Source organism: Hippoglossus stenolepis, chromosome 20 (assembly GCF_022539355.2).
Source record: "Hippoglossus stenolepis isolate QCI-W04-F060 chromosome 20, HSTE1.2, whole genome shotgun sequence".
Classification (NCBI taxonomy): domain Eukaryota; kingdom Metazoa; phylum Chordata; class Actinopteri; order Pleuronectiformes; family Pleuronectidae; genus Hippoglossus; species Hippoglossus stenolepis.
The window spans coordinates 19,693,956-19,720,857 of NC_061502.1; the positions used below are offsets into that span (position 1 = coordinate 19,693,956).

General features: G+C 42.1%; 5 protein-coding genes across 6 annotated transcripts; 2 read left to right on the forward strand and 3 right to left on the reverse strand.

Moving 5' to 3' along the window:
- Positions 1-405: 405 nt before the first annotated feature.
- LOC118099075 lies at positions 406-3,388 on the reverse strand. Its single transcript, XM_035143347.2, has 5 exons — positions 3,190-3,388; positions 2,158-2,454; positions 1,175-1,447; positions 851-970; positions 406-755 (listed from the first exon to the last, which is right to left on the reverse strand). Exons 1-5 carry the CDS (start codon positions 3,233-3,235, stop codon positions 721-723), a joined length of 771 nt encoding a protein of 256 aa, XP_034999238.2. The 5' UTR covers positions 3,236-3,388; the 3' UTR covers positions 406-720.
- A 1,142-nt stretch (positions 3,389-4,530) lies between these two features.
- Positions 4,531-15,490, reverse strand: flvcr1 (FLVCR heme transporter 1). Of its 2 annotated transcripts, none has more exons than XM_035144164.2 (10): positions 14,747-15,490; positions 13,546-13,690; positions 12,110-12,250; positions 11,236-11,303; positions 10,378-10,481; positions 9,882-9,992; positions 8,555-8,660; positions 8,196-8,307; positions 8,003-8,070; positions 4,531-6,758 (listed from the first exon to the last, which is right to left on the reverse strand). In XM_035144164.2, the coding sequence occupies exons 1-10, from the start codon at positions 15,488-15,490 to the stop codon at positions 6,657-6,659; spliced, it is 1,701 nt and encodes a 566-aa protein (XP_035000055.1). In that variant the 3' UTR covers positions 4,531-6,656. The 2 variants fall into 2 exon arrangements, with proteins under 2 accessions (XP_035000055.1, XP_035000056.1); XM_035144165.2 differs by lacking the exon at positions 4,531-6,758 and adding an exon at positions 6,767-7,855.
- Positions 15,491-17,189: 1,699 nt separating this feature from the next.
- On the forward strand, positions 17,190-18,260 carry LOC118099513 (spermatogenesis-associated protein 45-like). Its single transcript, XM_035144170.2, has 2 exons — positions 17,190-17,511; positions 18,060-18,260. The coding sequence occupies exons 1-2, from the start codon at positions 17,271-17,273 to the stop codon at positions 18,077-18,079; spliced, it is 261 nt and encodes an 86-aa protein (XP_035000061.1). The 5' UTR covers positions 17,190-17,270; the 3' UTR covers positions 18,080-18,260.
- Positions 17,785-23,627, reverse strand: tatdn3 (TatD DNase domain containing 3). The gene is made up of 10 exons (XM_035144166.2): positions 23,436-23,627; positions 23,188-23,220; positions 22,644-22,717; positions 22,072-22,156; positions 21,647-21,709; positions 20,620-20,729; positions 19,720-19,775; positions 19,520-19,632; positions 18,624-18,704; positions 17,785-18,527 (listed from the first exon to the last, which is right to left on the reverse strand). Exons 1-10 carry the CDS (start codon positions 23,490-23,492, stop codon positions 18,291-18,293), a joined length of 909 nt encoding a protein of 302 aa, XP_035000057.2. The 5' UTR covers positions 23,493-23,627; the 3' UTR covers positions 17,785-18,290.
- nsl1 (NSL1 component of MIS12 kinetochore complex) lies at positions 23,618-26,793 on the forward strand. Its single transcript, XM_035144167.2, has 6 exons — positions 23,618-23,863; positions 24,697-24,769; positions 24,892-25,022; positions 25,451-25,505; positions 26,189-26,256; positions 26,355-26,793. The coding sequence occupies exons 1-6, from the start codon at positions 23,702-23,704 to the stop codon at positions 26,634-26,636; spliced, it is 771 nt and encodes a 256-aa protein (XP_035000058.1). The 5' UTR covers positions 23,618-23,701; the 3' UTR covers positions 26,637-26,793.
- Positions 26,794-26,902: the final 109 nt, after the last annotated feature.

The following is a 26,902-nucleotide window of genomic DNA, read 5'->3' on the forward strand; positions in this document are numbered from 1 at the left end:
GAGACATTTTCACAGAATATCACAAGAAATTATACATTTCATGTTATACATTAAACACAAATTCACGTGAGAAATTAAACCAATAAAGTTAACTGTTAACTCTGCCTAGATTACCTGTCCTATGTTACTGTAACTGTCTGTCATGAGTTTATGACTTTCTCATTTATTGTTTGAATGTATTTTCTCCCATGTATTTATTTATTTATTCATTTTCTTCACCACACTACAGTGTTTGTTGTATTCCTGCACCAAAAGCATTTGAAAAAAGGTTGAAAAAAAAAACATAGCTAAAGAAGTTTAAAAAATCCTCAAACTGTGTTCATCTTTTCACTATCGTTTGTGAGTAATTTCTGCGTTTCTGAAAATAGAAGTGCACATTCCTCCACCAAGGCTGATTCCACTTTATCAACTTATCCTGGATCCATCTCAATGTCAACTTTATTTATAAAACAGCACATGTCAAGTGATAATAACCATGTTATTATTCATGTTTGTAAAGTAATTTAAATTATACAGCACATTTCTTTGATTCACAGGTTCAATTATTGCATATATACTTTTATACATGTCGAGGCTGTATATAGATGACATGAACATTTGTAGATACGATGGTGTAGAGACGCCACACGGAGCTGGATCTGCTTCAGGTCAAACTCCTTGACGACACAGATTTTGACCAAATGATCCAGAAACAACCAGGAGGCAGAAATCTTAGTTTGACTAAGATTTGTCGTCTTCCAGCGGCTTTTTGTTTCCTTAAAAGAAAAAAAAAACCAGAAAGACAAAACAAAAGAAATGAGAGAAATGAATAAATCCTCAAACGAGGACGTGTTTCTGTTCATGTCCTCACCTCTGTCTCTGATGATAACAGCAGTGATTGTGATCAAGAGGATCAGTCCTGCAACACGCAGAGTCAACATGACGTAGCTCAGAGGAGTCCAGCCCGAGGAACCGGAGGACTCTGAGGAACCTGAGGTCAGAAATGAAGATTTTTATTAAAACCAAAGATAACACATCTTTGGACAAAAGAAACTGCAAAAATATACAAGCTTTTCATATTTTACAACTAATTACTTTACTCATTTTAGGCAAAGCTGCACACAAGGTGATTAACAGCTTTAGGACTGTGACGTGCACGATCATTGGAATTACTCCAGACAGTTTCCCGTCTCACCTTTGGCAGCCGGTGTGTAGTCGGCCTGTATCTGTACCTGCATGTACCCATCAACATACTGGCAGGTGTAACTCGTGTTGTGGCGTCTGTCCACATGGAGAGAGGAGACACATCTGTCCACTATGTTGTTGAACGAGACGTCTTCCCCTGACAGCACAGCCCCCGTCCCTTTATCCAGCCAACGGAACCTCCTGTCCACACAGGAGCTGAACAAAAAGGGTCTTTCCAGAGCGCACTCGATCACCACGCCACCGTCTGCTGGGAACCAAGAGACTGACAGGAAACACGTGATCATTCATCTGTTTATGTTATTGCGTCTTTTAAAAAGCAAACCTAACCATATTTTTTAGTCTGACTTTCAATTGAATTGTAGTTATTTATTTGTCCATTTCGAAAAAGAAAAGAGGGAAAGAAGTCAGAAAACAGACATCGGTAAAATAATAAATAATGCAAGGAAAAATATGAATAGAATAGAAATAATATATACAGTGTAATGAACTGCACATTATAGCCAGTGACTTGTACAGATAGAAAAGAGCATTGCACAGTTAGTTCGTTAGTTATATGCGTATTTGGTCAATTTAAATTTGAAAGTATTTTTGTCCTTAACATACAGAGAAACTTATTTTTAAATGTGATTTTACACAAAGCCATTAATGTTGTTATTAATCAGTGACACGTGCCAGGCTGTGTTAAATCTCCACAAACAAATCCTGTTATATGTAGTATATGGAAAATAATACATGTATATTGTATTATGTCAACAAACTAGTATTTTAAAGGATTAAAATACTGAACGTGAATGAATATTTAGTATTTATGATCAGGGCTAATGTTGGTTAAAATAATAAGCAACTGACAGTAAAATATTATTAATACATTTAGTGTTTTATAGCAGTTTTTGTGTTCTATGCACAGTCCTGTATTATAACCCGCAGTTAGAAAGTAGAATTTCTCTGAAGAATGATAGAGATGAGACTCACCGGTGAAAACAGTGAGAATCACAGGTAAGGCTTTTTGATGATGACTGTTCTTCAGCTCACAGAAGTACCGACCAGCATCTTCATCGCTGACGTTGGTGATGAGCAGAGAACAGTTAGTGTCCAGACTCACACCCGGGATACTGCCAAGTACACTGTGCACAATAACAGGGCTCTCCTTCTGAGCACGGTTGAACATCCATGTAACCATGGAGCACCTTGTAGATGAAGATACGATGTTACAGGGCAGAACGGCTTCGTCACCACGTGTGTGGAAGAGATGTATTCTCTCCAGATACGCTGCAGAGACAACAAGACAACCAAAACCGAATGGTTATGTCGAAATATTCAGAAAATGGCTGCATGTTTAAAGTGTATATATATAAGGTGGACAAAGTATCATGTGTGCAAGTTTAAATAGGCAATAAATAGATGAAATTGAAAAGTATATCTGTATTAATAGACTGTTGTAATTATAAAGGCAGGTATGATTTCACAATAGTATGACCCTATGATAGGAAATTGTATGTATAAATGAATTGAATATGATTTTACAATAGAATAAATATATGCAAATTTCACAATAAAAAGAAAGATAAAATAAATGTATATTGCTATATGGAAAATGCTGGAATTTTTTCTTCAAACCACTCGTTGGCACAACATTCAAAACATATTTTATGTCAGCACTGGAATTCTTTGTAAAAGGAAAACATGAGGTGAAATGTGTCCAAACATGTTTTCTCTACCTGGTTCCGAAGGAAAACTTTAAAAACATGTAACATTCATCGTGTCTCATTGTAAAAACAGGAGCAACAGGAAGCAGAAAACGACTCTGAGAGAAAAAGAGCTTTTTGCCAAACACTCAACGTGCTCTGAACTTTGTCAACAGATTCAGATTACGAATTTTTTTGTGCTGATTTTTTACCCCAGGTTATAATTGTAATTAATATATATAATTATATTATAATAATTACAATTGTAATTCTTTAAAACTACAATAAACATAAAAACAGCAAACATAGGAGCAATTACCTTCAATTGTAGGCAACAAAATGAGGAGAAACAGAAGTGGAGCCATTCTCTGTCTTTGGCACAGAACTAGAACTGTGTTGATGACGTTTCCTCTCCTTGGTTGAGTTTCTCAGTAAAAACTACGTTGGTCATCACTTAGCCTGTCGATAATATCAGTTTAGGGGCGGTTTCACTTCCAAACACCAACACATGCTCACGTCCTCCAGTATGGAAAAAAATTGACAAGAATATTGCAGAAGTTTAGAAATGGGGGTTGCTCGGAAAAACCATTGCACAATCACTTGCGTAAGCTTTTACACATCATTTGTCTTCCCTTATTTGGTGAACTTCATAGTTCATGTGTGTGTGTGTGTGTGTGTGTGTGTGTGTGTGTGTGTGTGTGTGTAAAACAACATGGTAACACAGATATCGGCGTAAATCCTTTTATTGTTGGAATTTTACTCTGCGTCTCATGATTCCAACAAAAACATACAGAGTAATGTCATCTGCGTATCATGTGATTCCAGTATATATATATATGACAGCACTCGTTTCTCCAACGTCCCACAAGTGATTTTAAAGTAACCAAAGGTCCAACGACAGGTTTACACTCTTCTATCAAAGAGTGGGACACGTTTAGACACTGCAACAATCGGTTTTTTTGCTGTTACTTCCGTTTTTCAAAACTTTTTCTTTTTCCGTAACTTTTAAGTGATGTATTATTTTATCTGCTGTAAAATTTGCTTGTCGCCTTTGATCTGTTGTATTCTTTGTTATATTTGTCAAGTACTTTGTAACTAACTGATCGTCACAACAACGATTGTGTGCGTATCTAAATCATCCTACACCTTATTCCTCTGTATTCATTGTTGTCTAGAAACCCCAAAAAACACTGACGTGTTCCTTCACTTTCTTTATTTTTGGACTCACTGTCACATTCACCGTCCTGCTGCCGGAAATGATTAACAGAGAAAATGTGTATTAAAAGTCACCAACAAATGCACTGTTTCCTTCCATTGGAAAAAACAAAACGAGTGTCGAGCGATTTGAGGAAATGAATATAAAGTCTTTTTTTGAACATCAAAGTCAAAATTTGAGACTTTTTTTTTACTTGCAGCCAAAGTAGGAACCAGTTTTAAATGGAAAGTTGGAAAGTAAAGACGGAAATAGCCTAACCCCCAAAACATCTGAACTATCCAAACTGATTAAATTGGTAATGTAAAGCAAAATCGAAATCGAAATGATTTGATTCAGGAATAGTCTCCGCAGCCGTCACAGAACCACTACGCCACATTTCCTTCTCACTTGTTGGTCGTATGGAGAAACGTGGAAAGACCGGATGGAGGCAATCAGATCCAAACATGAGACTGAAGACACGCTTTTATAAATACAAATACCAAAACATTTGTCATGCATCAGACCAGAGAAGCAGTTGTAATTAAATCTCAGTGCTGCTTGCTACAGTTTATTCACAGATTAATAAATATCTAAACATGACAACAACAAAAAATGCATTTTACAAACAAGACACAAGTGTGGTTCAAAGATTCATGTTATAAAAAAAATTTGATGGACGAGGAAATGTCAGATTATCGTCCACTAGAATCTACAGAGCAGAAAAAAATTCATCAATCATTAACACAAACTATACTGAAATGGAACCAAACAAATATTTTCAACCAAAGGAGAAGTGAGAGTGAAGTGGTTACACTTGTTTCTCAACTGTTCCCGTTGAGAAACACAAAGGGTTACGACAAAATAAGTCAAAAGCCTTTCTGCTATTCTTAGACATGTACGAGACCAGAGAGACACGAACAGTTCCTTTGATGATTACATGTTAAACATGGAGACGTTTTTTAGTCTCGACAATAAATAACCTCATGCCCCTCCTCGTCGTGAAAGTGTCGCGGACTCGAGCTGAAGTTGTCCGATGTCATTTCCTGACACTTGAAGTAAAAATAGCAAAACCATTAAAGGTCCTGCATTCAAAGTTTAACTGAAATAAAAGAACTAAAGTATTAGAAAGAATCAAAAACTAATCAAAGTATCAAACAGAACATTTCAGAAAAACAGACAGTGAATTATATTCTATTATTGGGTTGTCATTAATGTAAGTTCTACTTTAACATTGTCGCAGGTAAACTACTTTTAACCTAATGAACTGCTGGAAGTTCAACAATGTCTCGTTTTATTCTATAATGATGCATCTTCATTTATTTAAACGTTATGTCTTTAGTCTGAATTGTGGCAGAAATGGAAATGAACAAGTGAAGTATTCAGTTACTTTCAATCTTTAGGAAAGAGTTGAAGTAAAATACCAAACCTAATATGGACATGGTATAAAAGTGTCAACACCAGGTTTCACGTGTTCTCAAACTGTACAGACAAAAGTTAAAAAAGGAAAATATTTGCTTTAGAAATGGGTGAAGACAGTAAAGAAAAGCAGTCAGTTTTTTACATGTGACTAAAGAAAAACAAAACAACAGAGGCGGATGTGTAAATATAAATGGTCATTTTCTTCTTGTCACACGTTTGTGCTTCCCCTGCTCTGCTCGCTGTGTTACTACTAACCCACCAGATGGCGCCGTTCTTCTATCTCCACATCTGTCACCTTCAGATTCTCAGCGGAACAACTACCAACAGGAGTCGACACCAAAAACAACCAAAACATTTCAGATTGTGCATTAAAACGAGTTAAAACTTTGAAGTTGTGCGTTTATTTTCCTGTTGTGCGCTGAACTCGGGACGTGTTCACATTCTGTTTGGTCCACGTTCATCGAAGATCTCACAACACAGAACAAGAGAACTGTTCTTCTAATGTCATGATCTACTTGAACCGTTTTATTCAGTCAAAACAAGTCGGTCATTTCCTTCAAGGTGTCACTGAGCTCTTTGATGATGACAGAAATCTGTTCACAAATAAACGATGACATCACGACATGTACAGTGTGTCTCACTACTGCAGTCCAGAGCATCCGTGGACAATTCAAGTAAAATCAGGAAATGTTGGCCGAGGCCGCAGGACAAAACTAAAGCTGCTCACTGTCTCCTCCTCCCAGTGACCTGCAGACTCCGACCACAGAAACCACCATGATTCCTCTGGAGCCTGTTTTCCATTGATGGCAGATTTGCAAAGCGCCACATTCACAAAGTACAACACAGATAAAGTGCAGAGGAGCTTCTTCTGCAGGCGGTCACTTGCATACGCTTCTTTCACTATGCCGGTGACTGGGGGCATGAGGGACGTGGATCCCTCTGCAGAGGAGCAATATTTGGGTCGAGGGTTTCACCAGCTCCCTCCGGTTCTCGTCAGTCCCCCCGCTCGCCCTGGATCCGGTTTATTTTGTGGCTGTGCTTGATTAGACCTGACCCACATCCTTCACTCGGCAATAAAGAAAGTTCACCTTCAGGTACGTGGGTGCCGACACGTATCCCAGGGCAGCGGGGAGGCCTTCATGTTCGTCCAGTGATTCAGGGACTTGGCAGCGTCACACTGAGGTTTCATGGGAGAAGCTGAGGGAGGAAGCCAGACTGACTCCGTTGGTTTTCTTGTCGAGTATAGTCTGCTCCTCGGGAGACTCATCAGGGACCTGGGAGAAGGAGAGAAATGTATTTATAGATATGTAGAAGCTAATTGAGCTTTAGGTTTCTACAGGTTTCAACAAGTAAAATTTAAGACGAATGTAAAGTGCGACAGATGTGAAGGAATATTTGGACATTTCAAGACCCAGTGCAAACCCTGTAGGAGAGAAATGGAACTTTACGACCAACATTCAAATGAATGATGAAGTTTTACAGATCTTTTATAAAGTCAGTTTTGGCCTTTTCTTTCTAATCCTGGTACGGCAACCTGAAAGTCCAAATCAAAAGAAGACTGAATAATATGTTGTTTATTTCCGAGGCCTGCGATACAATCACAACTTTTCAAAATAAAAGCTCTGTAATACAGCTGGACATACAGCGTTAAAGCAGCAAGACGAACATCGTGCTTTCACTTTAAAGACAATTTGTGTCAGTTTAAACCTTTTCTCTCGATCCTTGTATCTTTTTAACTGATCTACAGTTCAGCTTTAAGCTGTGACTCTCAGTCAGTTCTTCTCACAGGAGATCGTACCCACTCACCAAAGTTACATAGAGCAAGAGGAAGAGGAGAAGGAAGAGGATGGGTGTGATGAAGGGCTCTTCAGCTGTGACTCAGCAGGAGGGTGGGAGGACGGAACAAAAGACTGATTGAAGAGCACTGGACAAGATTTAAAGGCTTGGCTGGTCTGAAACGGGCTTTGTGGGGCACCTTCAGAAATCATTTGAGAAAATCAGTTGGTGGAAAGGTTGAATTTAAGTGGAGACGGGTTTTAACAGCTTTGTTCAGGAGCGACGTCAAAGCAGGGAGAAAAACAAGTATCCAAGCAAACAGGCAAAGTAGAGAACGGTCCAAGAATGTGTCGTGATAAGGTCACTTCAGAGGACGCTGTCCAACAGAGACTCCACAGAGACACATAAAGAACCACACATGCTGCCATGAAAACCAGCTGATGAAATAAAAACATAGCGAAGGCAGAGAACATCCTGACTCTGCTCATGTGTTCGAGTCACGATCGGTCCGACAGTCGACGGAGTATCAATGGGATGAGGAGTTGCTTTCTGGATTTCTACGGTGACACTGGGACGGTCTGATCACTTCCTGGATCTGTGTCGGTGTGAGTACACAACATTTTTCTATTTAAAGTCATAAGGCACAGAGTGTGTGTGTGTGTGTGTGTGTGTGTGTGTGTGTGTGTGTGTGTGTGTGTGTGTGTGTGTGTGTGTGTGTGTGTGTGTGTTTGTGAGAACTTACCGTTTGTAGGTTTCTGCAGTCTGCACCCATGTTGACATTGTGTCTTTTCAGTTCTGATTTAATCAAGGCTGAAATGAATCAAGAGAGGAAATATTAGACTTTGAATATGTATATGGTTTGAGACAAACAACAAACAACAAAAAAACACACACAGACACACAAACACACACACACACACACAAACAGAGCCTACCAGTAAGCAGTATTCCGAGGAAGATCCAAGCGCAGAGGAAGAGGTTTCCAGCCAGCGGATTGTAATCTGTCATCAGTTTGCCCTGAATCAGAGTGAAAATGATCCCGAACATCTGCAGAGACACACACACACACACACACACACACACACACACACACACACACACACACACACACACACACACACACACACACACACACACACATGTTAGAGACTTGCCGAGCAGTTGGGCGACTTCAGAAGCCTCGTCTGCTGCTGACAGACATTCAGTCCATCCCATCATTGATTCAACATAATCACACTCAGATTTTCTCCATCATTTAATCGATGTTCTGCACATGTTGGACGCATCTCCTCACCTGAGCGAAAGCGTTGAGGAGTCCTGACGATGTTCCCTCAGGCTCCGGGTACGTGATCTCCACTCCGAACTCGAAGCCCAGAGGCAGGTAGCCCGTCATGAAGAAGCTGAAACACAGACGACACAGATGAGATGGGACTTAAGTGATTTCAGCCTTTTACACACAAACAAAGCCCTTCCTGTTTTATTCAGCTCTCACCACCTGTTGGCCTTTATATTTAAAACCACATCGCTGCAGTCGATATCGACCCAGACAGTTTCTGACATCTTTCACGTTCATGTCATATTCACATTTTAATTTGAAATAATGCAAAAGTAGCAGTTTCAATCCCGGTCGTGGCTTTAACACCCTGGATCCTCAGTGTTTATAGGTCGTTTACACAGGACCTGCTTTGTACCTCATGTTTAACACACAACACAGAGCTCAGGCCCTCATCGTCTCTATTTGTTTTCAACACTGCATCAGCGTCAAACCTGCAGGATGACGCTGAGGACGCGGGCGAAGAAGCAACGACACACGATCTGTGTCAAACTCGTTTCAGCAGCTGAATGAAAACAATCGGAACGTGTGTAAATTACGATTGAGCAGTGAACTGTGTTGAAAGATAAATCCACTTCAATGTGCTCCCTGCTCCTCTCTACAGAAGCAAATGACTACATGAGAGTCTCGGTATCCTTGATTATGTTTGCGGAACCAAAAACCTTCATATAATCAAGTTTATGGTTAAACTGTAAAATATCTATCTATCTATGAAAAGGTTAAACCCAGTGACACTGTGCAGCCTTGAAGGAAACGGTGAAGCAGCAGTTTAGTGTTGACACAGGTTGACCACACCCTAATTATAAATAAAGTTGAGTTTACCCACAACACACAGAGATCTGCAGTTTTATTTAAGTCATTATATTACTTACACTTCAATTAGATAATTAAAAAGTTGCAGTTGTATATTATATTGTGTGGACGTGTCATATTATTATTAAGGAGGTTATGTTTTACAACTCTGTCCATTTATTTGTGTGTTAGTCAGCAGGTTTTTCCAGAGATGTTTCTTCCCTCCTTTCTCCACTTTTTAACATGCTCGTTGATTTCCTGGAGAATAGTTCACAGATCTTGATGAAAGGTTTAGGCGACTGATATTTATGAGTGTCTGTAACTTGGTGCAGCTTGATTGAATTTAAGGTATTTGGCAGAGGTAGGAAAATAACAAGAATGTCACTATATTTACTTTAAAGATCATTCAGTAATTCAAACAGTGTAAAATTGCAGTAAGGTGCTTTAACAAACACAAGGTAAATGTTTGCACTGTAACTGGCTCAGTGAATCCTACCCCAGGACTCCAGCTGTGAAGAAGACCAGGTAGATGCTGTTGAGGTCCAGAGTGAAGGTGAAGACCATCATGCCCACAAACGACAGGATGTACACGATCAGAGTCGTCATCCTGAAAAACATCCGTCAGTCAGTGGATCAGTGATAATCAGGCTCCACTCAGAGGTGATATTATCTCTGTCATCGTCGTTAAAGGTCAACTGTGAATCTCATTTCCTAACCCCACAGCTCAGAGTCAAGATTTCATTTCTTTTGACACCTCAAACTTTAGTTTCAGGTTTCATCTTGACTTGTAGGATTTGTTTTGTTCTCACAGAGGCGTCAGACACATGAGACGGATCTGATAAAACACTGTTTGACACACGAAATATTAAAACTTTTAAATAATAGTGCGTCTCCAACTCGTTGTTCCTCTCATGTTTCAAAACACTGAAGCCCCTGTGAACACGACAAAGACATTATCAGCAACATCAGTGCTGTGTGTGTGTCTTTCCTACTTGTATGTCTTTGTGTGGTCCAGCCACAGGCCACAGAGGATGGATCCGACCATCCCAGCAACGACTAGAGTCAAACCAATCCTCCCAGCGTTCAACTCCTGGTTCTGAGGAGAGGAAACCAGAGGAAAGGAGAGGAGAGGAAAGGGGAGGAGGAGAGGATTTATGAGAACAAAGGGCTTTTGTCCTCCTTTAACTGATCAAATCTCTGCAGAAACACGTGGGTTTCACCTTACAGGTGTGTATAAAAGTGTCACATGTAACAATGTTTAAGGGCGAGGGTTGTTTGTGTGTGTGTGTGTGTGTGTGTGTGTGTGTGTGTGTGTGTGTGTGTGTGTGTGTGTGTGTGTGTGTGTGTGTGTGTGTGTGTTGCTGTCAGTCAGAGTGGGCGTACAGAATGTGAGAGAGGGACTATAAAGAAAGACAAACGTTTTAGAGTCTCTCTCTCTTCATTGTTTTCTTGAGTGTGTGTGTGTGTGTGTGTGTGTGTGTGTGTGTGTGTGTGTGTGTGTGTGTGTGTGTGTGTGTGTCTGCGCGCACTGACAGTGTTATGGTGGGCAGCAGGCATGCGTGAAAGTAGCTAATGAACTCGGAGCCACAGACAATAAACTCATGTCACATCGAAGCCGTCAGAAGCTCCTCTGTTCTTTTCTGTATCTGCCTCTCGCTCCCCTCTTTTCCTCTGCCCACTTTCCATTTGATCGATATTTAAACCTGAATGACTACATCACATTTACATTGAGTAATAGTGTAATATCTGTAATGTGTGTCCCTCCTTTAGAACCCAGGTGGAAGAGACAGGAGCAATGTGTGAGAAGGGTTAGGAAGTAAAACATCGTCTCCCTGCTGTTGGTCTTTTACCTCGTAGAAGGTCAAGATCATCTGGCTGAGAAGAGTCGAGACGGAGTAGAAGGAACCAGTCATTATACCTGTGGACAGATGGACAAACAGAGACAGGGGGAGGGAGCAGTTAGCTTCAGCAGCAAAGTGAAATCACGTCATTTTCCTACGACTGTCCGTTGCTGCAGCTCCTCTTTTCAGCCTCTGTCTCAAACACTTTTTCCTCCTGTCTCTTTAAGACCCCCCCCCCTCCTGATAAAGCCCAGTCTGCTCTGATTGGTCAACTGACCCACTCTGTTGTGATTAAACCTTTAACTTTGCCAAACTTTTACATTCACAAAAATCCTACATAACACACCGAAGGAAAGCAAGACTGAAAAAACATCATGTGTCGGCTTTAAAACAAGATGTGTGTGTGTGTGTGTGTGTGTGTGTGTGTGTGTGTGTGTGTGTGTGTGTGTGTGTGTGTGTGTGTGTGTGTGTGTGTGTGTGTGTGTGGTCATGTGAACACCATGTGCCAGAAGATAGTCATGCTACAAACATCAAAGTGCAGAAAAGCCCCTCTGGCAGTTTTAATGCTGGAGTCTTAAAACGATCCCAGTGTCTTTCAGGGGAAACGCACAACCTCTGGATTAGAAACCTCAGAAAGCACATTTTCTACAAAGGTTTCTCACTGAGTTGAATAAATATGAAACAACACATGTGGTTATAGTCTCAATCGTATACTTAGTGCCAGTCTGTGTAAAAACGTTCCTGTGTTTTAATAGCAGGAATTATACTAACTAGAAAAAGAAGTATAATATAAACTGTATGTGTATATTAGAGCACCCACCGATATGGATTTTATAGCTAGTAAAATAGATCTGAATCCAGACAAGGTTTTATTTGAGTTTACCGTAGCTGATGAGCAGCAGGATGAAGGCTTTATTCTGTATCAGGTTGAGGATGGACCGTTTGTAGGAGTAATCCTCAGTAGGAGAGTCTGGTAGAACAGCCTGGGCCTGGCTGGGTGGGAGGGGGGGTCGGTCCTTTATCACTGCAGGATGCAAAAGAGACAGAATCAAGTTTTGATGCGACTTGCTCAGATGACTAAATACCAAATTATAAGAAAACCAAATGAACCCCTCTATTTGCAACTATACGGAGACCCAGGTAGGCTCCCTGCGGAACTTCAATAAGCTTTAATGAAAAATAACAACAACAGAAATTCTTCAACACATTCAATTAAACATTTTTATCCCATATTTCAATGAAGCTCCTTTATGCCCTTTGACAACCCGCTGGTGCATCAGTATTGATGTCGTTTAACAGAACAAGTAGCTATCGGATATGAACAATTATTCTTAAATACTGTTTCTATTGTGGTGCCTTTTTAAAATCACAACTATATAAATATTCTAGAACATTGTAAAACTGGTTCAGAGACTAAACATAATACAGTCTTCCCTTGGAGAGAACATACAGGTACAAAAAGTACTGTACATCATGTACAATGTGACCTCGGGTAATGTGGGTTAATGTTTAGGATTTATTACCCAATAGTCATCACACGTGTATAAATCAGTGCGGTGGTCACATGAAGAATTTCCTTATTTGAACATGTGAGTTTTATTGTGAAGTCTGTCGTCAGACTCACTGAACTGAGACACAGTGGATATTACCCATGATCCCCGGCTTCCTGAACCAGAAGTGCTGTCGCTGCAGCAAATCCACCAAACTCTGTTCGGAGAATTGGTTAAATTAAAATTAAGCTATAATAGTTTTGATGTATTTTTGTATTTTTGTAGGCCTGTTAAACCCGAAGTTACCCTGATTAAATCCTGCTTCAGGGGACCTTAGTCCTCAGAACACAAACACACTTTTGTTTCACTCTCCTCAGGGGGACAACTCATTGTCATCCACTTGTACTTTGTTTGTGTTGCTGCTGTCTTGGCCAGGATCTCAACATCTCAACTGTTCCTGGTTAAATAAAGATTGAACCATAACCATCACAACTACATTACTAACTTTAACCTAATTCTAACCTGAACCCTAAGTCAACTTTCAAAAAGTAGTCTGAACCCATGGGGACATCAATATTGTTCCCACGAGAGACATGCGTTCCCACGGGTTGGTGTGTATTCAGTTTAGAGTCCCCACTGGGATATAAAAATGAGCCCACACCTCTATTCTAATGTCACCTCACACAGCTTCGAGACAACTGAACCACAAAGCCCCAGCAAATGGAACAGATGGCGGCAGAGGGTAAACGTCCACGTCCCAAAACGCAAGGCATCATTTGAGTTGTGTGTGTCTGTGTTTACGAGTGTGTGATTGTGGTGTGTAGCCTACCTATTACTGTGAGCAGGAAGAGGACCGTGGAGAGAGCGGCGGTACCGTAGAACATGATGCTGATGTTGTGACCCATCAGCTCGACATCGTCAGGTGTGTTGGGAACTAACACTGGAGGCAACAGGAAGCCTATGGCTGTTCCCAGCTAGAGACGAGACACATAGAGACACATAGAGACACAAAGAGACACAAAGAGACACATAGAGACACATAGAGACACAAAGAGACACATAGAGACACAAAGAGGAAGAGAAACGTGGTTGTTACACTGTGTTTCATAATGTTACGGATCAAAATGCAGTGTTTGACATTCTAGTGTATTACTTTATCATCTTTTCTGTTCTGTTATTACCTTCGTCCAAGGAGGTTATGTTTTCTTCGGCATAAGTTTGTTTAGTTTGTCACAAAGACTATCGGACGGATTACCACACAACTCGGTGGCTTAGTCAAGTGGCGGATTTAGCAATTTGGGGGCCTAAGGTGAACACAGGCATTGGGCCCTCTGCATCCGTTGTTCTCCACCTTTTTGAATCCTTATCACTAAATGATTTAGTAAGGGTTTATCAACGGATGTAATTAATTGTTGAAGAATAATTTAACAGGAGCCATTAACGATGGGTTGCCAGGTTGTGGGGAATCGTCCTCCAATTGCTCGTTAATGTTATAACTTTCTAGTAAAGCCTTAATATGTTTCACATTTTCCAATAAGTCACAAGGTTTGCGATTATAAATTCTTGGCAACCAACGTCAAGGTGCATTACCGCCACCTACTGCGTCTTCTTCTTCCACGATCATAAATGTATTACTTGTATACTTGTATTATTTTGCTTGTTGCCTCTGATGTTTTGTTTATATTTATCTCTTTGCGAACCAGGAGCTGTTATTAGGATTAGAATATTAGAATAAACTTATAATTAGGATGATGAGTATATTGTTATTCATTACATCAAAGGCAACAGTCTTCTGTTTACAGTCTTTGATGCAGAGTGGAGTTAGATATGAAGATTCTATAGTTAACGTTTTTTATCAAATTGAACAGATTTTGCCTCATCATGTTTTTGAATGATTTAATTAACTGGTGTTAGTTTTTCACACATTGCATGTCATTATTATTTTAATTTCTATTAGTAGTAGTACGAGTAGTAGTTTTGCTTTATTGCGTATGTGTGTGCGTGTCTCTGCTTCTCTGTCTGTGGCTGACCTGGTTCCCGAGCACGGCCGTGGCGCACGCGGTGGACACCTCCCGGGGACCGAACCACACCGAGGCGATGCGGGACGGCAGGCCGAGGATGAACACCTGCGCCACGGAGCAGATGACCTGCGCGGTGACGGTGACTCCGAACAGCTGCGGGCCGACGCTGGCGCACTTGAGCCAGGCGCCGGCGCAGTTGAGGCCCGCGCCGAGCAGGGCCGTGATCCGCAGACCCCTCCGGTCCAGCAGCCAGGTGGCCGGGAGGATGAGCGGCACGTAGGCCACCATGTAGACGATGGAGAGCCAGTCCACCTTGTCGTTGGACACCCCGTAGAAGCGGGTGAAGACGTTGGTGATGATGCTGTACTGGATCCACTGGAAGGCGTTCACCAGCGAGTACAGGCTGAACACGGCGAGCACCGCGAACCGGCGCGCGAACAGCTGCGTGTCCCGGCTCTTCGGTGCCTCCCCCGCCGCCTCCCCTCCGCCTCCGTTGGGCAGCATCGCCTCGCTCTCATCCGGCGGCGCCTCCTTCTCCTCTGACCCCTTCTCCTCCTTCTCCTCCTCCTCCTGAGCGGGGTCGGCTGCTGCCTCCCACGCCCCGCCCGTCCTCACCGCTCCGTTAGTCGGCTCCGCGTGTCGCTCGGCCGCGGCGCCGCCCGGGAGCTCCGGACTCTTCCTGGAGATCGTGATGTCCTCCGGTGCGCCGGTGTCCGCGCGCACATGCTCCTGCACCAGCTCACCGGCGACCATGATGTCGGCTCGGGGCGTCTTCTTCCTCCACAGAAGAGGCGGCGCCGAGCGGCTTCCTCATCCGCTGGAGGCAGAGATGAAGGCAAACAAGAACCGGACTCACGCGCGAGAGGAATCACAACAACGCACAGCTCGTCACGCTCAGCTCCGGGATCCACTTCACACCGGCTCCGGTAACTTGGTCACACCGACCGGCTCCGTTCAGCCCGCACGCTGCCTCTCTCTCTCACTCTCCGGTTCTCTCACTCTGTCTCTTTCTGTCTAATTCTCTCCCTCTCTCTTTGTCTCTCTCTCTCTCTCTCTCTCTCTCTCTATCCGGTGCTCTCACTCTATGTCTTTCCCCTCTCGCACTCTCTCTCTCTCTCACTCTCTCTCTCTCTCTCTTTATGTCTAATTCTCTCCCTCTCTTTGTCTCTCTCTCTCTCTCTCTCTCTCTCTCTCTCTCTCTCTCTCTCTCTCTCTCTCTCTCTCTCTCTCTCTCTCTCTTTATGTCTGGTTCTCTCGCTCTCTCTCTCTCGCTCTCTCTCTCTCTCTCTCTCTCAAGTCTCTCTCTCTCTAAGTCTCTCTCTCTCTCTCTCTCTCTCTAAGTCTCTCTCTCTCTCTCTTTCTCTCTCTCTCTCTAAGTCTCTCTCTCTCTTTTGTTCAGCTGACAGTGACACACGGACAATGATCCGATGCTGATGAACCAATAGAGGAGCAGCTGGGACTTGTAGTATATTGTAGTATAATGTAGTATATTGTAGTATATTGTACTACGTGAATGTCATCATTCATGTGGAAGCTGGGCAGACATGATGCAACAACGGGACCATGCAGGAAACAAGTTGATCTGTGTTTATCATAATGTAATAATGATAATAAAATATGTGCGATATCCCTGTGTAATTCATTTCATTTCTATTAGGCACATGGGTCTTCATTTACTCTTTTTTAAATGTTCACTTATAACAGGCTTCCTTCCTTCGGGATTAATGAAGTCTATCTTATCTTTTCTTACACAATTTGACAGTTCAACGGTCTTGGTCCATGAACTCAGATTAGTGCGTCCATGTGCTCGGGTCATTTATCTGCCCTCTAATCCCAATCATCCTCTGACCCGGTGGCCACTGCAGCAGGTGAAGGATCTGGATCCAGACAAGGTTCACGTGAGGTTACAACAACCCAAGCTTTTCCACAGAGTTTCCAGGAACTACATATTATCTCTGTCGTTCTCATGAGGATCAGATCACCTTCCTGTTACCGTTGGAGGGATAGTGGAGAGGGAAGAGGTCTCACTCTGTGTCTGTTTTCAAAACAGAACAATTAGCCTGGTCAGAAACAGACACACATCTTGTGTATAGATGATTCATCATCATTATCATGTAACAGGACTGTTTATGAGTTAGATGATAGATGTTACACATTTCTGAGTGAATTTGGTCTTGAAAATAAACTGTAAATAAAGATGTACGCCTATATAACCTTTGTCTCAGTCACTTTGTTGGTTTATTGTTATAAGTTTCTTATGATTTACAGTATTTCGTTTATTCCTATCATTTTAGCTTTGAGGTTAGAAAATGAGAAAAACATACTGGTTAAGCTGCAAAGAAATTGTGTTCTTTTTTAGCCCTGGTAGCTGTTTTGTGGCGCTAGAATCTAAGATGGAGTGACACATCGCAACAAACACAGAAGATCTTTGAGCACACAGACTTGTCTTCGAGTTTCCCGTTGTCATGGAAACCTCAGCATCACCAGCCGAGCACACTCTGGATTATTCATCAGATAAAAGTACAGCCCCGTGATGTCGGGCCGTGAGGAGCCGGCTCTGCTGCAGCTCAACCTGCGGAGGGAGACGTGGTGTCAGGTGGAGCTGAACCCCCGACAGTCCTGGGAGAGGACGGAGAGGACGCACCACCGCGGTCACCTGAGGACCAGCCCGGTGCTGCTCGCCGCTCTGACCGCAGGGCCGCAGCGCGGGGGGGGCAGCTCCGAGCGGCCGCCCCCGGTCAAGCTTCCGGAGAGAAGGCACTTTGAAGACAGCTGTAAGGAGGCTCCTGAGCCATTTACTGAAATACTTCATTAATATCTCGATGAGTATTTACAGCGTGTGACTTAAAGTGTAAACAATATTTATAACATGTTTATTTACATAGCACTTATCGAAACAAGGTTACAAAGTGCTTCATAGAATACATGGTAAAAAAAATAAGATAACACTGCTGTATATTTAAATAACATATTTATTATGAATAATTATATACCTCTATAACACTTTATGAAAAGTGCTACATTAAGATTGAAGAGGGAGGCTTTAGTTGCTCAAGAACTTTTTTTATTTTAACTTAAACTTTTTGTCATGCAGGTGTAAAGTAAACCTTGAATAAGTAAATCAAATGGGCACAAAAAAACAACACAACCTTTAGGAACAAAGTATGTGCAACAACAACACAACACAACAACAAGGGTTAAACAACTCATGCAGCAGAATGATGCAACTATGAAAACTATTAGATCATTTCTCATTATATTGATCCAGATGCTTCATCACGACTCTATGAATCATTGTTGTGCATCTTTTCTCCTCTTCCAGATAAATCACACCTGGTGTAAAACGGCTGCAAGACCCTGAGAGCTGGGACAACAAATACAAATACCCAGTCTGAAGGAAACAATTCACTGGTTAGATTTCTTTGTGTCTGTGTTTGAATATCACCCACACTGTCTGTTCCCTGTAAAACTTCAGTGAGCGTCAGTTGAAATGTCTCCACAGATTAAACCTTCATGATTATAATGTGTCCTTGTTTCATCCAGAGTCAAATCATCAGGTCAAAACCTGCTGCGTCTTTTGCATAAAAAAAAAAACCTCCTCAGGCCAAACTGTAGATTTCAGAACTGTGTGTGTGTGTGTGTGTGTGTGTGTGCGTTGCTGCGTGTCAGCCCTGGGGAACAGTCTGTACGCATTTTGTGCCGTGACGAGCTGAACGGTTTGAGCTGACAGACCTTTGACGTCAGCGATGTACCGGCAGGACAGGACGATGTTACAGGGCTCGTTCCTCGCCTGCGAGACAGAGAGAGAGTTATTAAAATCTAAACGTCTGCAGAGCAGCTGCTCGTGTGTTGCAGCATCGATCCACTCAAATCATTTCAAACTCACGTGCTTGTCGAGCCCCAGGGCAGGGGAGTCTGTTTCCAGACAGATGTGCTCCAGTGGGATGTCTCTGATCAGTTTGTCTCTCTGTGTGGAAACATCGAAATGAATTAATCACCTCGGTATCATGGACGGCTGCAGATTCACAAGACACATGATTTCCTGCTTATCTTATATTTTCTTTAATCTGGGGAAGAATATATCAGAAGAGATTTTCTGTCTTTCTTTCTTTAATCTCTTTACTGGAGTTACTGAATAACGAAAACAAAACAGGATAAGGACGCAGAAAAAAAATATAAGTCGTAAATGAACGATCAATGAAGTTTTGGGTCGGTAAGTAAACATATTAACATAGGAAGTTTAGGAGTTGTGTTAATGAAAGACCAAATGACGCAAAACTGATTTATATTGTTGTGGCTTCATCTGAACTGTCCCTCAATATTGCCATGACCTTGATGAAGGTCAAGCTGAAGAGAAGAGAATGTAAATAATTAATTAGGGATCCATTAGGAAACCAGTGATATGTTTGGGATTTCAGAACATCAACTAAGCAAGAAGTAGACTTATCTCACTCATCTTGCCTCAAATGGTCCTAAACAAGGCTGAGTGGTGCCTCGCTGCTGCTGGCATGAAACACCTGATTCATCTTCATACATGTTTCAGCATCAGCTTGAAGTTCATGTGAAATCCGTTTGTTTGATTATGTTCATTTTGCCCAGTCAGTGCCGCAATGAATCACTTGTAAAGATGAACTGTTCTCAACGGCGAATTTTTCCCTGTAATACGATATCGGTCCAGAATGAGAAGCGTCCCTGTTCCTCAGGCTGCGGGATGATCTGCATAATCAAAGTAGGCTGACGATGCATCTGAGGGCTGCTCAGGCAAAGGGAATTGACACTCACCTGTTGGTTTCTGCAGACAGCAGGTGGAAAGGAGAAGAGGTAACCAGCCTTCACACCTTCCAGAGCCACCGACGGCTTCCCCGCAAAGTTATGAAGCAGAGCGCGACTGATACCTGAGGGCGAATCAAAGAGTCAAGACGTCCAATCGTCTGCAGCTGTAGAAACTGTGTGTACATGACTGACAGGAGGGAGACACCCACCCTGTTCTCTCATGGTCTCTATGGTGACTTTAGCAGCTGATCGTGAGTGGACGTTCCTGTGCAGAGAACGTAGAAAGACGAGTCAACAAGAACCATCAATGCAGACTTGATTCTTTTTAAAGGAGACTCATTCTGCTCATATTGATCGTTTTAATTAGTTTTATAACTGTAAAAAGTTTTCATGCTCTAATGTTCAGAAAACACATCACTTTGCTCAGACTGTCCATTGCTGCAGCTCCTCTATTCAGCCTCTGTCTCAAACACCAAACCTGTCCCACTCTTCTTAATGTGAGAAGTTACAACGTAGACATTTCTCAGCTCGACCAAGGACAGAGAAAGTCAGAAGTCTCCAGGTGAAGACGTGCAACTCAGTTTGTGTTTAGCATCATGTGACCTCACCAGAAGGTATAACACATCAATATTCCCTCGTGCTCATTTTCCCACGTCATGTATTTGAATGTGTTGTGAGTCCATCTGCAGATGTTGAATAAAACTACCGAAAGATCAGACTTTGCTCTTTATTTGACCGAAATCAATTAACTCATAAGGTTAAATAATAATAGAATAATACAATAATAAAATAACGCTCTCACAAACTTATATAACAGACTGGAGGTAAAAAACACCTGTAGTTTCCTGCTGCTGTGGGAGGAGTCATGAGTCACTGCTTCATTCCTTCTTGACCATGAATTCTTGTAGGATCCTGATCCTTCATTATCTAATCTACTCAACTCTTACAGGAGACCAGCTGCAGCCTCGGCCAATGTTCCCCTCATCGTGATATGAATCATCTCATCATGGCCTCGTTGTGAAATTATTATTCCAATAAAAAAAGTGAGCGTTGTGAGACCGAGGTGTATAATATGTACTTTTCATTCTAGTCTATTCTGATGTGCTCACACAGGAAGGTCCAGCTCCTTGGCGACGTCGAGCTGTTTAACGAACACGGTCATCTGGTCGTCTCTGTCCTGCTGAGTCGGAGCTCGCCACGGTGTGAAGTCTAAACCGATCTGGAGCCAGAACAAGAGAAAAACAAGTGAACTCACGCAGGTCGCCAAATTAATAAATGTTCAGAAGTTCCTGAACTTTCTTATTATTCATCCAAAACATGTATCAGCTTTTCATTGACTGGTTGTGACCCCATGAAAAAGAGGAAAACTTCTTGCAATGAAATAACAGTAAATCTATAAATGTTCCTTTTGCTAGAATAACTGAATGTTTTTTATTTATTTGACAGGTTAAAATGTCATCAAAGACTCTGACTCTTGATCCACAGCCTCAACCTTGACTAAACTTCTCACATTGTACGAGCACGACGCTAAATTAACTGCACAAGCTCATCTGGAAGAAACTGAATCAACCAGAACAACATCAAGAACCAAGATGCTGCTGGAGACGTTTGATGATGAGTCACATTCTTTATAGTCTCACACTGTAGATGAATGAAACGTGTTCGGTGCAGCAGGACATCGCCTGATCCATAAAAATAACAGTATAGAAAAACAGGAGATGGGACTTAGTCCTCTGGTGCCGGTGGGGGGTCTCTCTAGTGAATGTAGAAGTGCACGAGAGAGACTGTGACTGACTGAGTTCATTAGCTTTTCCCAGCAAAGAAGATTAAGAGGAGTTTTAACAAGTTAAATCCTCTTTTCCAGAAGTCACATTAAAGTTGACTTCTTTGTTAAGGGATGAAAGAATGTGTGTAAAGTGGTGGTGTGTGATATATGTGTGTGTTTCTACAACTTGGTTTTAGTGTTCAGAGGTTCAGGTTGAAGTCACAGACTCTCATAAGCAGAGGAATTCAGTTTGAAGAAGAGAATTACTTGAAAAATCGGTCCGGAACATTTGTGAACTATTGTGAACCAAACAATATGTTTGATCAGTACAAGTAAATACAGTGTGTGTGTGTGTGTGTGTGTGTTTCTACCTCTCCTACAGCAACAAGGCGTTCTCTGTGTTCGTAGAACAGCGGCAGAGCAGCATCCAGGTCCTGTTAATAAACGTCCACATAAAAAGTTGCACAGCCTTCATGTTCAAGGCTCGTCAGAAGCCTTGAACACCAGAGGCTCAGTTGACCTCTTCGTCATCGTGCCGAAGCAAACTGTTTAGAGTCAGTGTTTTGTTTTTTACATTAAATCAGAGGAAACATGAAGCCCCAAAGATAATCAGAGCAGGAACTAAATATTGTTTAATGTTTACATCACAGCCTGAGGTGTGGATTCTAGTTAGGGACCTTTATTCCCTGCAGAGGACTCACACCCCTCCTCCCTCTGACCCCACTGAGAAGAGTGGGTACAGTTACGCTCCTCGTTTAGTCAGAATCAATAAAGTACAATCCGTCTGTTTTGCCACCTGAGGCTTGGCGCTGCGCTGCTCGGGCCCCTCGCCGCCCTGCAGAGGATGGACACCGAAACACGGAGCCACCACATCTGGATAACTGTGAGAAAAGAAAAGAGGAATAATAAACATGCGGCTGTCCTGCAGAGAGCAGCTGTAAAGGAGAATGTAAACTATTTTCATTCTATACATTGTGCATGAGGGACTTCATGAGAAGGTACATTTACCCCGGTTCTGTGTTATTGTCCTGTAGTTACAGATGTTCTGCCACAATCTTATGAATTTAGAGATTTACAAACTGATCTGATTATTGCAGAATGTGAAGATGTCCCTTGTTTTTATTCAACTTACTTTTAATTCAGTACAAATCTGAAATGTGTCCCCTCTCTCCCCCTTCTCTCGTTTTTATTTGCTAGTCCAACAAGTTTTATAACTTGAAAAGTGCAAACCGAACTCTTTCTCCTTGTAGTTTTTATGCTTTTACTGCATCAGCCCTTCCTGCTTTCCCTTACATTATATAATTGTACGAGACGGGGACTATACACTGTACGTCCTGGGACTGGTTATACAACACTGAGGACACAGACCGTTGTTGCAGCTGGAGAATCCTGCTGAACTCCCCGACTTCTTCTGTCACAGCAATCAGAGTCTCTACCCCGGCCTACACAAACACACACACACACACACACACATAAACACACACAGACATACACACAAAACTGTATTTACCTGCAGTGATAACCCTATTGTTCGGTTCTATGTCCGAGCTGAATGCTCTGTAAAGCAGCTTTCAGATAAACCCTGAACTCTGAATATTCTTCAGAAATGTCAACTGGTTTTTCACACCTCTTTGTGGCTGTTTTGTTGAAGTTTGGAATCTCGCTTGTCGTTAAACTTCCCTCAGTTTTATGATCATTTTGCATCTTTTCTCAGTCGTCTTCTTCTTTGAGGACAAAGTGGGAGAAGGTCCAGATCCAATCGTTCGCTCTCCAAGTGACCTTCTAGTTCTTATAGCTTAAAAACTCTATTAAGGTTTCTATTTGTATTTTTCTCCTTCGTGGCTCGTCGGCCAGTCGTGATGCAGTTTGTGTGAAAGCTGGAGAACAAATAAAGTTTGAACAGAGAACTGACCTGTCTGCTTCTCTGCAGCACATCCTCCAGATCCTGGGACAACAAAAGAAACTGGTCTTAAATCAAAGTGGAGCCACCAGCCGTCAAAGGAAAAGAGAAACAGTCGGTGCACATTTAAATGCTCGACTTAGCCTTTGTGATGCAAACAAATGTGTTTGTTTTATTCAAATAGTTTAAACTGCTCTGTACTGTGGTTTACACCCAGTTAGCTTTGGGCTAATCGTGTTTACAGACATGAGACAGGCTACCTGCTCAAATTCACGGGCTGAGATGTGACAGTGAGAGTCCACGAAGCCAAGTTCCATTGAGAAGTTAAACTATAAACACGAGGAGACTTGAAAACACAGAAAGAAACGTTTAGTCAGACAAGAGCAGCACGGAACCTTTCAGCACGGAACCTTTCCGCTGAGCCACCCGGAAGTGTTGCTCCGGGGGACCCTGTTAGCCGCCGGACCGGGGAAGTCCCATCTCTGGTTCCGGTTTGACACAGAATATAAACAAGTTGGCGGTAAAGATGGAGGCGGTGGCGGCGGAGGAGTTCCGAGTCCCGGTGGCGGCGAAGAAACAAGTGACGGAGCTGGTGGACAAATACAAAGACATTTTAAAAACCGCGCTGGACGGACAGACGGACGTCCCCGAGGCCACGAGACAGGTTCTACTGCAGGAGCTGCTGATGGTGCGTTACATGACGTCACTTTACAATACGTTACATTACAATACGTTACATTACAATACGTTACATTACAATACGTTACATTACAATACGTTACATTACCTTCAACAGTTCAGTGAGTAAAATCATCTCTCACGCGAAATCCCCTTCCGTGAAATAATAACAACAACAAATCCAATCTGATATTTGTTATTGTCTCGTGAGGAAGTGCAGCTGCAGAACGCACAACAACAAACATCTGGCTCTTACGCGTCATAAAGAATAATAATGCGGAATAAAAGCGAGTTGATTATTGCACCTGCTCCTAAAAACACTTCAAACGATATAAAACACTAAAAGGATATGAAGCATAAAAGATGAAAAACAAAAACTGGCATTAAAACCTAAAAAGTGTGTGTGAGTGTAAAACGGTTATTTGCTCATTCAGACTCGAGTCAACCATTGCACACATTAATATACAATTACAAAACACTGCTACTACACACTACTGGTACTACACTACTTTATATTTATATTTACAAATATCAATAGTGTCATAAACCTCCAGATTCTATCGAGCTGTAGCAGCAGCACTACGCCCCCATGTGGTGGGAGGTTTACTAAACATATTACAACTACAATATCACTGAGTAGAGCTCATACCTCCTGTATGTTAATGTTAATTTTAATTTTCTATAAACAATAAAAGACACAAACATCCCAAACAGATCAATGGTTTCACTTGAGGGTTTTAGGTAGAATGTGTTCAACTCTTCAAACGGTATAAGTTGCATGTTTATGTGAACTGTTGGTGTCTGTGCTCTTTGTCCGATCTGTGTTCACTTGTGTCCGTGCAGAACTTTGAAGCTGCTGTTCAGGACAACGTGTTGGTGAATGGAAAACCGTGGGAGGAGGCACCTGACGCTGAGGGTGATTCACTTTGTCCCTCGTCTGACTCTACAGCTTGTTTTCAGTGTTCACCGGACAAATCAGCTCCCCGATGACTAAAGTATGTCAAATAAAGTCTCTTTCTGTTTCTCCTTCCTGAGCAGAGGACGAATCGGCTGATCTGGAAAGCCTCCTGGATGACACCATCGTTGAGACCACCAGGAGGCGCCGTACTTACCCCAGACAGATCCTGCCTCACGTGGTCCACTCCCTCAAGGCCGAGCGTAAACTCATGGTGGGTGTGGGAGTGGGTTTGTCTTAAATAAGCAGCTCAGCTGTGGCTGTGAGGTCAGTGAAGTGCGACTGCCCTGAACTGCAGAATCAGATGTTGATTGACAGCGTCACTTGCGTTGATGCTGCTCCAGACGCTGGTCGCCTGTTTGTTCAAATCTTCTTACTGTTATTGAACGTATCTCGTGTCCAAATCGCACACTGCACTTCACTGGGCCCTTAATGATACACATGACAAGTGTGAAGCCGACAAGATGAATGGTTCCTAGAGATATGTGAGAGACACACACACAGAGAGAGACTTCTGGAATTATTAGATAGATATAAGGAAAAGATCATGAATATAATCAAATAAATAATGTGCATCACAGTAACTGTTGTCTATCCAGAAGTTGTTTCTCCTTTACATCCACTGCCATGTTGTGTTTCCAGGGGCTTTATGAACATGCAGTCAAACCCCAGGAGGTGGCCCGAGACCCTGATCAAGGTATTTACTGAACACACTTATACACAAACATTTTAAACTCAGCTCTTTTAGTCTCTGATGCTCAGAAAGACACTTAAAGTTCTGCCAGTCAGTTAATTCTTTACCTAAAACATGTGAATATCATCAGTATCAAAAATGAACACACTTCACTTTATGGACACCTGATAGAAAATCTTCTCTAGTGTTTTGCTTTTTGTTTTATTCCTCTGTGGTTTAAAACGTTGCATATTCTCTCCAGTGGGTTCATATCCACCGACTGTGTATGCCGGACATTTTCTTCTTGCTTTCATAAAATCAGGAAGAGCTACTTCTCTTTGAGACAGTTGAAAGTTTCAGCCTCAGTGAACTGAAATACCTTGAGATGCTGCTTTTTGTTCAGCTCGTGAGTTTCAGTCGACTTCAGTAGATCAGTGTCTGCGTGAGGAGTTGTCTCCTTTACAGTCTGTTGTTATTGTGTCTTAATGAAATAACAGCATCAGCAAATCAAACTATGAGCACATTATTCCTGTGGTTTATCACCGTTCAGCTGATACTTGGGTTCAAACCTGACACAGAAGTCATGAAACACATAATAGATTAGTAGTAGATGGATAAATTAGTAGATTATTATTCACTTATTTACATAAGTTCTCCACATAATGTGTATTAACAATAGAATCTAATCCTAAATGTTGTTTCCTCAGAGAACATCATGACTGATTTGTCTGCTGCAGCTCCTGAGATGGTGAAACAGGCCATCCAGGTTATAAAGGTGACACGGCAAACCGGCACATATACACGTTTAACAGATGATATGAGGATATGTTTTTGGATCAAATGTTTTATTTACTCTTCTTTGTCCGTCCTCAGTCGATCAGCACTCTGCAGAAACAAGCCGAGGGCCTCTGTGAGATCCTCAACATGAAGCCCAGCCACACCACCCTGGAGATCCACAGAGAAGTGTTCAGCTGCAACGGCCAATCAGACTCTCCGATGCTGGCCACGCGCACGGCGGCAAAGAACAGGCAGCCAATCGAGCGAGCCGTAGAAGAAGCGGCGGCCTCAGAATGCTACGTGCCTCTCGCCAAGAGACCCGGTCACCCTGTGGGGGGGGTGAACCAGAGCCTGACACTCTCTGATCAGAACATTTAAATTTGCCCTCCTGTCTCCAAGTTCGTCTTCATTTTAAGATCTTTACTGTTAATATAAACTCTTTTTCAAACCTGAACTCCACCTGTGCTGTGTCATTTTTAAAGGAAAAGGCTTTTAATATCTGTCATTTTCCTCCATTAAATATCTCAAACCAAAACACTTTGTGACCTGCTTGTCTGTCTCAGTCTGAAGTTCACTGTTCCCCTCAGAACCTCAAACAGAAGTGAAAAGCTTTTTTTAAAACTATTTTTAGTTGTGGTTTAACG

What these genes read in the sequence shown, in the direction of transcription:
- LOC118099075 (XM_035143347.2), bottom strand. Translation starts at nt 3,235, where the DNA reads ATGGCTCCACTTCTGTTTCTCCTCATTTTGTTGCCTACAATTGAAG. An exon ending in GATTCTCACTGTTTTCACCG is followed by an intron (nt 1,448 to 2,157) that starts GTGAGTCTCATC and finishes GTTTCCTGTCAG; the next exon opens with TCTCTTGGTTCCCAGCAGAC. An exon ending in CTACACACCGGCTGCCAAAG is followed by an intron (nt 971 to 1,174) that starts GTGAGACGGGAA and finishes TTCTGACCTCAG; the next exon opens with GTTCCTCAGAGTCCTCCGGT.
- flvcr1 (XM_035144164.2), bottom strand. Translation starts at nt 15,490, where the DNA reads ATGGTCGCCGGTGAGCTGGTGCAGGAGCATGTGCGCGCGGACACCGGC. An exon ending in TTCACAGCTGGAGTCCTGGG is followed by an intron (nt 8,661 to 9,881) that starts GTAGGATTCACT and finishes TCTGTGTTTCAG; the next exon opens with CTTCTTCATGACGGGCTACC. An exon ending in CCTCGGAATACTGCTTACTG is followed by an intron (nt 8,071 to 8,195) that starts GTAGGCTCTGTT and finishes GATTCATTTCAG; the next exon opens with CCTTGATTAAATCAGAACTG.
- LOC118099513 (XM_035144170.2), top strand. Translation starts at nt 17,271, where the DNA reads ATGTCGGGCCGTGAGGAGCCGGCTCTGCTGCAGCTCAACCTGCGGAGG. An exon ending in AAGGCACTTTGAAGACAGCT is followed by an intron (nt 17,512 to 18,059) that starts GTAAGGAGGCTC and finishes CTCCTCTTCCAG; the next exon opens with ATAAATCACACCTGGTGTAA.
- tatdn3 (XM_035144166.2), bottom strand. Translation starts at nt 23,492, where the DNA reads ATGGAACTTGGCTTCGTGGACTCTCACTGTCACATCTCAGCCCGTGAA. An exon ending in ATTCTCCAGCTGCAACAACG is followed by an intron (nt 22,157 to 22,643) that starts GTCTGTGTCCTC and finishes CTTTTCTCACAG; the next exon opens with TTATCCAGATGTGGTGGCTC. An exon ending in CTGTCTGCAGAAACCAACAG is followed by an intron (nt 18,705 to 19,519) that starts GTGAGTGTCAAT and finishes GTTTCCACACAG; the next exon opens with AGAGACAAACTGATCAGAGA.
- nsl1 (XM_035144167.2), top strand. Translation starts at nt 23,702, where the DNA reads ATGGAGGCGGTGGCGGCGGAGGAGTTCCGAGTCCCGGTGGCGGCGAAG. An exon ending in GGAGGCACCTGACGCTGAGG is followed by an intron (nt 24,770 to 24,891) that starts GTGATTCACTTT and finishes CTTCCTGAGCAG; the next exon opens with AGGACGAATCGGCTGATCTG. An exon ending in AGGCCGAGCGTAAACTCATG is followed by an intron (nt 25,023 to 25,450) that starts GTGGGTGTGGGA and finishes TTGTGTTTCCAG; the next exon opens with GGGCTTTATGAACATGCAGT.